Source organism: Dama dama, chromosome 8 (genome assembly GCF_033118175.1).
Source record: "Dama dama isolate Ldn47 chromosome 8, ASM3311817v1, whole genome shotgun sequence".
NCBI classification, from domain to species: Eukaryota; Metazoa; Chordata; class Mammalia; order Artiodactyla; family Cervidae; genus Dama; species Dama dama.
The window spans coordinates 40828999-40841939 of NC_083688.1; the positions used below are offsets into that span (position 1 = coordinate 40828999).

The 12941-nt window shown below is 37.1% G+C and overlaps 1 protein-coding gene across 3 annotated transcripts in view; it reads right to left on the reverse strand.

Annotated features, from left to right (window-relative positions):
- The window catches only part of PARD3B (par-3 family cell polarity regulator beta), a 1129489-nt gene that overhangs the window by 411227 nt on the left and 705321 nt on the right, over positions 1-12941 (reverse strand). For all 3 annotated transcript variants that reach the window (XM_061148945.1, XM_061148946.1, XM_061148947.1), the window contains exons 14-15: positions 12635-12734; positions 4995-5110 (exon numbers count right to left, since the gene is read on the reverse strand). In XM_061148945.1, coding sequence (XP_061004928.1) covers positions 4995-5110; positions 12635-12734 — 216 coding nt within the window. The remainder of the gene's footprint in view (positions 1-4994; positions 5111-12634; positions 12735-12941) is intronic.

Below are 12941 nucleotides of genomic sequence, written 5' to 3' on the forward strand. Positions count from 1 at the left end.
GCCTGTTATCAGAGTGTAGTTTTATAAAAATTCTTCTATATATCCAATGTTTAGGATTTTTGTTTTATTTCTGGGAATGCATATGAAAGTTCTTTACTGTACAAAAAAATTAAAAAGAAAGTATTAGAACAGTGAAATGGGTTTAATTAACTTTTTTCATGCCCGTTTTCCATTGGATAAGATACCTGACTATTCTCTGAGAGGAATGTCTGATGTGTATGCAAGGGTTATACTGAAAAGTTGACCCAAATCTTTTGTTGATTTGAGAAATCAGTCGATTAAGAATTTACTTTGACTGTGAACGTCTACCAATACTTCTACCTTAATACAAATTTCCAGCAAGAAACTAACAGAAAATTAAATTGCTGAATCACACATCTTGAAAGAAAATCAGCCGATTTATCTATTATTTATCTATTGTCTTGATTTTAGGGACAGTCATTCAAGACACTTGCACTGTTTTAAGAGACTGTGAGACATGGAATGTTAACAAGCTTCATTGTCAGGAAACTTCCTAAAATTTCATTTGAATGCCTCATGCATCACTTGAAGCTCATTTCCTCTCATTGAACAGAGGCAGGACAGCTGGTCAGCATCTTCCATCTGCACTGCCCTCAGCCTTCCTCTGACTGTGTTACAGAACACCCTTCTGAAATGGGAGTAGGAGGCCAACTTGAAACAGGAGAGAAAACACTCAGGAAAAAGAAAATCTTGTGGTAAATAGCATTTTAAACTTAACTTTGAATGGGGCTGTAGAGTAGGTCAGGGACTGGACCAAAATACTGAAGGGCTGTTCCTTGAATAATTTAGACTAATTCTTCAATACTATTACAGGGTCATAAAACACCAGGCCTGGAAGTGAAAGATGTTTGTACTTCATCAAAAAGTCTTTGAATATGACTCTCTGGCACACTGCCAATGAGGGCAGCTCTTTGGGGGAAAACCCTATGCCAAAGGCCAAAGAGGCAGCTGTGTTATTCAGCTCCTGAGAGCTTCCAACTCAACACCCACACAAGCTCAATTAGGAACAAATTAAAGGGATCCAGACTGAACATAGTAATTCTGGTAATTTAAATAAATAGAGGAAAGTCTACAATTAGTAGGAATAGACTGATTTTCTGGAAAACCCAGAAAATGACACCCTAACCCCTTTGAATAAGCATAGTTACATCTAATTACTTAAAAATAAATTCCTTTTATTCATCATTTGAATCATTTCTGATCTGACTTAAATGTGGCCACATGCATGCCAGCAAAAGTATCCACAAATACTGAGGCAGAATGGCCTCAAAAAAAAAAAAAAAAAAAAAAAAATCTATACCTTTAAGTATATATGAATTAATAGCACTGAATAAAACTATAATCAGGGTCTTACACCTACATTTTAGATCACATAGATAAAATGTGTTACTCATTTCTACCTTCTTCAAATGCAGAGAAAAATGTAGAGTCATTCAGAAAAATCCAAGATTTAATTTTGGGAAATCTATTATTATAACTCACTATAGTAATAAAGAATAAACTACACACAATCATCCTGTATAGATTCTTAAAATCACTTAATAAAATTCAATATCCATTCCTGATTAAACAAAGTGAGCAAATAAAGAACTTCTCAAGAAGCTAGGAATACAAAGAAACATTTAAACTGATAAAAACACTTCTATCAGGAACCAATAGCAAACTTCATAATTAATGGGCCCACAAACACAACAGAAGCAGTCCCGTTTAATTTTTTGATGAGCTGATCTAGGGTTCACGTAGGAGAACAAAGCATATGAACAGCCAAAGTAATTTTACAAAAGAAGAGAAAACAGGGAAGCTTGCTCTGTAAGTTATCAAAATGCAATGTAACAGGATGACAACTGAAACAGGATGACACTGGCATGGAGCAGACCAATACATCAGTAGAAAAGCACTTAGAAATCATCCTGTGGATGAAAGGGGATTTATATTCAACATGACTGCATTCTGAGTTAATGGGAGGAGAACGCAAAACTCAATAAACATTATGAATAACTTGCCTATTTACATGGAGAAAATTTTTCCCATTTCACAAATGATGAATAAAAGTATATTATTGCTAAACATTAAAAGACCCAAGACTTTAAAAGTACAAGAAAATAAATGATATAAATAAAACCAAACCGTCATGAAGGAAAAGATAGAATTATCAGACAATAAGACTAAAACATCTTTTATAGTAAAGGGTACCATGATCAAACTAAGACAATAAATAATACATTGCAAAAAGTTATTTACAACATATATAATGATATTCTAAAAGATGAAAAAAATTAACAAACGCAAACATTTTTGGCAAAGAATATGAATAAACAAATCACAGAATAAGAAATTCAAATGGACCAAGCTCGCTCACCCAAACCAAAAATCCCAACTCTAAATTAAGCCCAAATTTAATCAAAAGGGGAAAAGTAAGAGTCCTTCACATAACACTATACAATTAGTATAAAGAAACACAATGTGTGACAGAGATGTTTGAACATGGATGGTAAATAGGTAGCAGAGTATTTTAAAATATGTTTGTATCTTGTGAATAAAAGAAGGAGATGGGAATGAGAAGGTTTTATTTTTCACAATAAGAATTGTCTTTAAAAACATAAGTGAAAATAAATAAATGGAACCCATTCACCTTTAAAATAATTTGAGCATAATGTGCAAATTAAAAAACTAGCTTAGGCTCAGTAGCAAAAATGAAACCAACAAAAACAAGGAAGGTACCAGTGAGGTCTATTAGTCTTTGAAGAAGTTTAAAGGTTTTCTAAAGGAGCAATATTGCATAAATTATGCAATAAGTAGGAGGTTTATCTTCTTCTATTTTGAATCATATAAAATTGCTATTTTTCTAGGTCAAAGATAATCAAATAGCATTAATTTGCTATTCAGCCTAAATACCTCAATTTAAAAAAAAAAAAAAAATTGAAGAATGGGTCTTGACCCTGCTCGGAGGATTATTCCTCTAAGTACAGTCACCAACCATTTTAGCAAATACATTAATTCTTTACATTGGCCCAGTGCTATATATGGAAAGCTAAACTACTTACAGTATCTTTTTCATCTAATCAAACAAGGAAGGCACTTCCAAATGTTTACCATTCTGCTATCATTTGAGTTTATTCATTGAGAAAAATCACATATTTATTGAGCTCACTCAATTGTTCTGGGAATAGGGGTTCAGAATGGCCCTAGAATATTGACCTCAGAGCTCTCTGAGAGACTGTTAGCTTTGATTTGGCATTTCCTGGAAAGGACCAAACTTTCATAATTAGTTTAAAAATGTTTTCATAGCATAGTTTGCCACTTGTGCTGTATAGTGCATTTAAGTCAATGCCTTTAATTTGATACCTGTGTCCTGAAGAAAATAACTCATGACCTTTGCCCTACTATGTAAAATTGAACAAACATTATTGTCATGTATGGTGTAAGTACACTAAAATGCAATGGGTGACTGCCAACTGTTCATATTTTTCAAGGGCTATTTCAATATAAAAGGGAAAACTGTTTAAAAACAAAGCTTTCACTAACAAAAAAATTAAACATAAATACTGTTTCTACATGTGGTTTAGGTTTTATTTTTGTAGATCTGATGCTATTTTTTTTTTCTTTTGCAGAGACTTTTAAAAACCGTACTGTTGGCCTTTTTTTTTTAAAACTAAGTGAGGAAAACAGTAATATATTTCTTATCCCAAATTAAGAGCAGTTTTTATCCATTCATCTTCTTTATAGAGAAACTGGGAAGACAGAACAGGAAATATTTATCAAGCACTCTATAAAAACAAATTGCTCCTCACATAATTAGTAATAACCTATGTCACTGTCATGCATTATTCCTTTGGTCTGTCAGTGGTTCACACTTGAGAGAAAATACCCCTTTTGTACCAGCGCTCAAGACAGTTTCCTTATTAAGGTTTCTATCAGTCTCTTGCTATAGGTGATTAGAGCAAATGTATCCTAGTGATCTAGTTAATTTATAGAACACAGAATCAATTTTTCTTGTTTCATCATGACTGAACATTTTTCTGAACTCTTGTAAATGAGTAACAGATAAGCACTATTTATCAGATTGTTTCATGGAACAGGCAGTTTTGATTATTCTATTTTGTTGGTGCTACTAATGAAATAATGTAATGTGCCTCAGGAAAAAAAAAAAAGGCAGGGCTTGGTCTCTGAGCATTCAGAAATCAGTAAATATGTTGCTGAGAATTTATTTTGCACTAGCAGCCTATTCTAATCATTCTCTCTCTAAGGGCCCATGGGAGGGCAGCAATGTGCTTGGGTGTCTGAGATATCTTCCAAGGTCTCACATTCTAGAGCCTAGAGAATACAGTTTTCAGCAGCTCTTGATTGCCCTGGCAACCAACACTAACCCAGATATTCTCTGTAGGACTCAAACACTCACCCAGAAATTCTCTGTAGGACGCAGAACCTCACTGAGGTTGTCTGGGCATGAAACTGGGCTCTTAGATACCCTCAATCTGGCAAACCCAGGGATGGATTTGAAGATGGGCATTTCAAGAGAGAAAGTTTCTTCACTGCCACCATTCCCAAACCTTGCACACAGAGACGGGGTGCTCGTGGGAGAGGATTCATTGAACTTCACGATTTTCCCAGGCCCCGCAACAGGTATGTACACGAGAAATGGAAAGGGACCGGCAGACATGAAAGTACAAACGCAAAGGCAGGTGAGTTAAAGACGCTTATGCATTCAGATCCTCCAGAAGGAATACTCCTACTTTTCTGACCTACATGGCCCACTTTATAAAAATGTCACTTATCTCTCTTTTAAAAAGGAGTAATTAGGATTAAATGTGTGGTAGGAGACAGAAAGATAGGATGACTATTATCCCTTTTTCCATGCTTCAGCAGACCTTGCCCCCTAAGGTTGGAGTTGAAGAAACAAAGGCAGGACATTCAGGAAGACAGATGGGCTGAGGCTAGACAGCTGACCTGGACGTCACCTCACCCTCACTTACCGAGGTCCATGCTCTTTGAGGCTTTCAGATTCATTGATTCAGGCTGCCTGGCTGGTGTCACAGATCTAAAGTTGATATGCTGATCTGGAAAGTATACTGCTGAGTCCACCCCAGAGCTGCAGAAAGAAGCCATACGCCACATTTATGTTTAGAATTTAAAAAAAAAAAATTAAAGGCAGCAGTTCTCATTTTGAACAGAGCTCTTCATCACTCCCTCTGTAGGTCCCAACCAGGCATTTTCAACCAGTTGGTGAACCTCAGGTATCTCTTATGAGATGTAGCAACTCTGTTTTCCTGCATTTTATCATATTCTGCAATTTAAACAATATTCTCTGGCTAACATCATGTTTTCCTCTTCACTGATTTCTGCTAATTGGGATCCTGCTGTACAATATATAACTTCAAGTGGGTAAAGTGAACCTGTGAACCACTAGTGCTTCAAAGGATGTCACTAGATATTAGCAGAACCTAAATGTAGGTTAAGAGAGATGTGTGGGCTAAGCACGCCCTTCCTTTAAAAAAACAAGTGAAAGGGCTGTGTCCTTTCGAGAAAACCATCCTGTTGAATGACTAATGGATGTGGTAGTTTGGTTTTCTACTTTATTTAGGTCTATTTTCTAAAAGTAATGTTAATGCTGAGCAAATAGTCTACTCATCAATAATACCAACAGGAAATAACAGGAAAAGCACAGCTGACAATTTAGACACAAGATACATCAAATGCCCATTATAGACTTCCTAGTACTTGTATTCAATCTCAAAGAATTTCATTTCTGCTGAGTACTTTATTTATTTGCTTGAGGATGGAGGGGATTATATAAGGGAATTACAGACAATGCCTCATTTCTTGATCCAGAAATAATTTATACTTATATACTTTTCATACATTAACTTAGAGCCCTTTCTCCTTTGGTACATATATTTAGAAAGTAAATATGGCAGCTCATTTCAACACAACTTTAATCTTAAATACAGGAAAAAATAAAATGAAGGCTCCTTGGTAAATCAGAAAGGATAAGTTTGAATTTTTTCAAACAATTGGTATTTGACACTGTAAACAATAAAATAACAACTAAAAAACTCAACCATAATGAATGGGAATCCTAAAACGTACTGGGGAATCTCAATTTCTTAACCAAATATGTCAAAAAAGGTTCAGTCTTTCTTGAAACTTATTAGTCATGCATATTTAATACTGCCTTGCAGCAATAATAATACTGCTGAATGAATGAGCCTCTGTTATTGTCGTGTAATACAGCAGAGCATTCAAAAGCACCAAGTCCAGAGCAGGTCTGCTCAGTTTTAAGTCCTGGCTCTGCTCCTTCCCAGATGTGGGGCCCAGGCAAGTTACTCAGCCTCTCTGCGCTTCCATTTTTTGTGTGTATTAAATGGGTATAATTACACTCCTTGTCTCCCATGGGTAACGATCTTTAATAACAGATAAAATGAGTTACAAACAATTATTTTACAAGCGATTTGTAAAATAAGGAGACTAGGGTCTGGAGCAGAGTAAGTATGGTAGGAACATTTAGGAAACAGGCAGATAAATAAATAGACCTGCTTTTGCTTTTCAAATGACTGTAAGTTTTTGCTTTTCAAGTTACTTAAGTTTTTTACAGTTTGCTTTTTTTTTTTGGCTTCTCTGTTTTTGTCAGACTTTCCATGGGCTTGTGACTAAAAGCCCTTCTCTCCTATTTAGAAGGAATGTGGTTTAAGATTTATGGACTTCCCTGGTGGCTTAGATGGTCAAGAATCTGCCTGCAACGCGGGAGACCCAAGTTCTATCCCTGGGTCAGGAAGACCCCTGGAGAAGGACATGCCAACCCACTCCAGTATTCTTGCCTGGAGAATTCCATGAACAGAGGAGACCGGTGGGCTACAGTCCATGGGGTCACAAAGAGTTGGACACTAGTGACAACTAACACACACACACACACAATAAGGTTTAGGGCTATGGGCTTGGGAGTGAGTTGCCAGGGTGGGTGGCCTAGTGCATAAAACAGACAGTGTATATAGCACAGGAAACTATATTCAATAGCCTGTAGCCAACCATAACAGAAAAGAATCTTTTTAAAAAGTGGACAGTAATAGAATTTACTTAATATTAAGGGTGAAATAAACTGTGATATGTTAAATACTGACAACAGTGACTAACATACAGTAAGAGCTCAACAAAAGCTTACAAAAGTAAACTTTAATCCTTTCCTTTGTTTCTGTAGCTTAGCCTGGTCTTTGAATGAGGGTTTAAGGCATTCTTCAGCAAAAAAATTACACAGTGTACCCTCTGTATCCTCAGCATGGCATTTAAGGATCATCCAACCTGGGACCAACAATATTCAGAAAAGAAAAAATTCTGGAAAGTTTCAAAAAGCAAAACTTGAATTTCCCATGCTCTGACAACTATTTACATAGCATCTCCATTGTATTAAGTGGTTTGAAGCATATGGGAGGATGCTGTATACAAACAGTATACCATTTTATACCAGGGACTTGAGCACCTGCAGATTTTAGTACCCCTGGGAGTCCTGGAACAAATTCCTCACGGATACTGAGAGACAACTGTATATTTTTCATGAAAACTGCTCAAGAAGTTTAAAGCTACTCTTTAGAATTATGAAAGTTTTTCTTTTCTTCTTCTCCCCCCGCCTTCCCGCTTTGGCTTCTTTCTTCTGGCTACATTCTCAGCCAAGAAAGCTACTGATGTCAAACATATTAGATGGGGTATCTAGTGATGGTGGCAAAATATGTTAACTGTAAACATAAATCCTGATCCACTAGTGCTATTGACTGGCCTGGCATAATAGAATATTTTAATTGTTTTAGTTCACTTTAAAGAGGAATTCTGAGATGCCCTGGTGAATATGAGCTTTTCTCTGAGCCTTGATGTTTTGGAAGCACTTGCCTTTAAATGTGTTATCCGACCTTTATTTGCACTTAGTTTTTCATCCTTTGATCTCTTGTGATGATATGGTTTTAGTGTCAGAGAGACTCACATGGCCTTCATGGAACCAGAGAATTGAAGAGTTGGAAGTCATTAAAGTCACCTCATCTGACTCTTCATCTTGTAGGTAAGACACTGAGGCCCAAAGAGGAGGCTGATATTCCAAGGTCGCAACAGCTGGCCACTGGTGAAGCCGGGACCAGCTTGTGGCTACTTGAACTTTTCCCAGAGCTGCAAGATCTTTGGCTAAAATGGTGGCCAGCCTGGGATGCAGGTTGTTGCTAATCCTGCATCCATAGAACTCAGTCCTTTACCTCTTAGTATAGTTTCACACACACTCTTTTGCAACTTGCATTTTAGGTTAGTTTTCTTTTTTTTTTAAAATTTTAACAGAGTGGTACATGTTGTGAAATAAAAGAAAATTAAAGGGTTAATCAAAACATATGCCACATGTTATAATGGAAACCTTTTGGGAGGATATTTAGAACAGCATGAATATTCCTCATTAAAAGAAATCACGCTGCATTTAAAGTGCTCTGCTCAAGGCAGACTATGGGAATCTACCCAACTGTGTAATGTTTTGGTTAATTCACTTTACTGTTTTAGAATGCTTTACCAAACTAGGCATTATTTGTCAAATTAAGAATAAGAACTCAAATTTTCCCAAACTCTTGGGAAACAATTAACCCCATCTCCACTGAAAAAACAAGATGGTAATGCAGTAACATCAAGTAAGGATCAATCAAAATAAAGTGAATTTTTTGTATAGATGCAGAGATACCATCAAAGATGATCAAAGAAATAAAAAGCTGCTTTGTACATATGAATGCAACATATATTCACATACATGTGCATGTATATATATATGTATATAAACATATGCAAACCTGGATATGTCCATTATATTAGTCATGATGATATATACCTCTGTTACCATTGTTTTGAACATGGACAAGTATACACTTTGAAAGCCTTCAATAAAAGGACCTCTCTTGCCATGGTACAAAATGGAAATTAGGCTGATATCAGATTGGGATTGGCATATATTTAAGGAAGGAAGGAAGTGTAATATGAGACACAGTAGGGTTAGAGCTAATATGAACTTACACTTGAACGTGTGTAGAATTAAATTGACTAATGGGAAAATAACTTAGACTAGTAAAATAACATTAGACTAGTAAAACAGTATGTAATTTTATGCTACATATTGGAATTTTTTGGTGTGAGACAGTGACACAGTGATTATAAAATATGACATATTTTAATTTTGAAAGCAGTTAGCATGTGCTCATGGCTGAGTGGGCTGCAGCGGAAGACGCAAGTTGACAGCAGGCCAAAGGCATATCCTAGATAAAGACTGTGTTTTCAGCATGAACAACCAGGGGATCCATCAAAGGGAAATGATACTCAATGTCAGATGATGCTGCGCAATGAATAAATAAGGGTAGCAGGAAACATATGCCAGTGTCCTGAGCATGGTGACAAATCAGGAATGTGAAAGACATAAGATCTGCCATGAATGTTCAAGGAGAACTAACTGAAATAAAAAGGCAGGGGAAGGGTTCGAAGGGCATGCAGAAATAATTACGTCTAAAGTCTCAGGTGGCCATGGATTATCGTCAATGATTGGTTACTATGTGTGAGAGTAGGCGCAGGTCACGTGTTCAGGAAGAGAGACAGAAGGAGAGACAGAAGTGAGAGAGAACCAAGAGGGAGAGACACTGTGAACACATAAGGAATAACCAAGGGCTGTCTCAACAGCTAATCATATTCAATATATTCTGTCTGCTGTTGATTTGCCTTAATCTCTTTCTGAGACATCATGGTAGATAATATATTTATTTCATATACACACACACACATACACACACACACACACACACACACACATATGTTTTAAATTTAGACACATTCTAAATTTTTGTCAAATAATTATTGACGTGGGTTGCGACGCCCTCCTCCAGGGAATCTTCCCAACCCAGGGATTGAACCCACATCTCTTACATCTCCTGCATTGGCAGGTGAGTTCTTTACCACTAGTGCCACCTGGGAAGCCCATACCACTACAAATAAATTACTTAAATTCCTGATTTCATTTTGGTTCTGCGTACAGGCATAAATTTAGCCTGATGAAATTTGTTTTTCACTCCTTGCAAATTAGTAGTTTTCTGTTTCATAAGACTGGTTCCATCCCTTAAAGCTCTACTTTTCCCTTTCAGAGGGCTGTTACCTTTTTTCTTTTTTTTAAAGATAGGACAGCCTTGTCTGCTGAACCCTCCTGGCTCCCTCCAAGGCTTCCTCCACTCTAAGTTTCACACATCCAAACCCCCATGGCTGCTGGTCACCTAGGCAACACAGCAGCTTGTAGGATGGTACAGGTCACAGAATCCCAGGAGGGTGGGGAGAGAAAGAGAAATTGAGAGATTCAAAGCTTTAGATTTGTTCATTCCTTTTCAAAAATCTCTTTGACTTTGTCCCTTCTTCTCCAGCTATGCTGCTCCTTCTTTTTTTCAAGCCCCCCTCTTCTCTTGCTGGTGGTTTCAGACTAGTATCCCTGTCTACGGCTTCCCTTATCCATTTATCCTCCACAGCTGTGCTCACGTATTGTGACATTGTCATCTGCCGCCTTCAAACCCTTCAACGCTTCTCCACTGGTCTCTGCAGAAGCATGGTGCTCTCAGAGAACGGCTGGCCATGCCCTTGCCATAACTTCTTTCCCAGATACTATATGTTTTCGCCACACTGAACACACTGCATTTTCCCTCTCTCCTCATTTGGTTTTCCTAACCTAAACTGCCCATCCTACCTCTCTCCTTTCTATCCTTGGGTTTGATCAGTATTTGAGAGTGGCTTACAGAACTCAGGGAAACATGTTACTTCCTAGCTCACTGGTTTACAGTTTAAGGATAAAACTCAGGAACTGCTTGATGTAGAGCTGCGTGAGGCAAAGCATGTGGGAAGGGGCTCCAAGCTTCTGGGCTTGAAGTGCACCCCTCTCCTCACATCTCCACATATTCACCACCTCAGGAGGTCTCCAAACCCTGTCATTCTGGGGTTTTATGGAGGTTTCATAAAACAGGCGTGCCTGCACGCAAAGTCGCTTTAGTTGTGTCTGACTCTTTGCAACCCTATGAACCATAGCCTGCCAGTCTCCTCTGTCCATGGGATTCTCCAGGCAAGAATACTGGAGTGGGTTAATATTTCCTTCTCCAGGGCATCTTCCTGATCCAGGGATCGAACCCTCATCTCTTAGATCCCTGCAGTGGGAGGCATGTTCCTTACCACGAGCGAGCACCACCTGGGAAGCCCCCATTACAAAAGCAAGACTGATTAAATCATTGGCTACGGTCAACTGATTCAAGGCCCATTTCTCTAGATGGGACTGAAGTTCCAACCCTCTAAGCACAAGACTGGCTCCACTGGCAACCAGTCTCCTTCCTTAGATGTTTCCAAAAGCCACTTCATTTATATAAGACACCTTTATCACTCTCAATACTTAGGAAATGTCAAGGTTTTTAGGGGTCAGTGCCAGAAATGGGATTAAGACCAAATAAATATTTATTATAAATACAACATCACGGGTTTATATATGATTTATCTTTGCATTGTTCTAGCAATTTTGTGCATATACCCTGGATAAACAGTAAGGTAGGGTGAGTGAAATTATTTTCAACAGGGGACTTCTTAATGCTACCAAACTGTTATTTTTGCTTCAGACTAAAGGCAGGTAATGGAAATAAACAAGTAAAATCAAATATGTCCAGATTTTTGCTCAAGAAAACCCCAGAGATATTGACCTAGAACATTGCTATCATTATCAGTCTAGTTCAAGAAATTGTGTTTGAGTAAGATATTAGACTTCAAAAATGTAGGGATAGGAGATAGCTAAACATAGGTAAGCTTTTGGCTAATAGAGGTAGCTATACTCTTGTATTGCTTTATTTTTAGCAGATTGTAATAAAAAACATAATAGTGATGACACCAGCCTTGCTGCAAGATAAATGAAAAAAAAATCTCACAGGATTATCATGGGGCAACAATGGAATAAAATATCCAATTTTTAATAGCCATAATAAATATAGAAAATAGCAAAGGGACAAGTTAATGATTTTTAAAACTCATCAGAAGAACAAAATCTATGAATTCTACTAGTCAAATGGGGCGTATGCTTAGTAAATCTCTCTTTCTCATGCTTGTGTGAGTCTAAACATTATTGATTTTTTTGTTTCTATTACAGAATGGATATAATATTGGGCATTGTTTTCAATAGTTTAGACTACATATGCTGTTGCTTTAATTTTTAGATTCCATTAACTTTCTTGGAATATATATTTTAAAGATACCTTTAGGATTTGCCAATTACGAATGAAAAAAAAAAGGAGCTTTATGTCTTCTCAGTTTTGTTTTATACCCTCCCATATAACTTTTTGAGTTCCATCTCTCTAGTTTTTAACTTGGTAAAAAAAGACTCAACAATTTTCCCATATATTTTAATAATATATGATGAATCTCAAATTTCAGGAAGCGAAAATGAACCATCTGAGGTGTCAATATTAGCTATAAGAAGCTTTCACTGGAAAGAAATTATAGATACTATGAGATTTCCATTCTGGAAAGAAATAGAGTTAAAATAAGGTTGCTGGGTTTTCCCAGAAAAACCATAACAGGGAACATTTACGATATATCATTTTATCGATACCTGTGGCTGTAATCTTCAAGGCCCAATTCCAGAACGGGATGTGGTTGGGGAGAAGGTGGTACTTCGCTCTCAGCCCATCCGTCATTGGGAAGCAATAGGTCTATAAACAAAGAACAAATAAAGCTGTAGGAAACCGGAGGCAGAACTGTTTGGTGCCTCGTGTTTTGTTTCAGTCCATTTCTCAGACATAATTTTCACCAACACAGAAACCAACCATGAAATAAATAAGTCCTCATACAGAACCGAAGGACTCATATGTGCACTAATACAGCCTGTATAAGGAAATCTTAGCCTGCTAATATGTTTT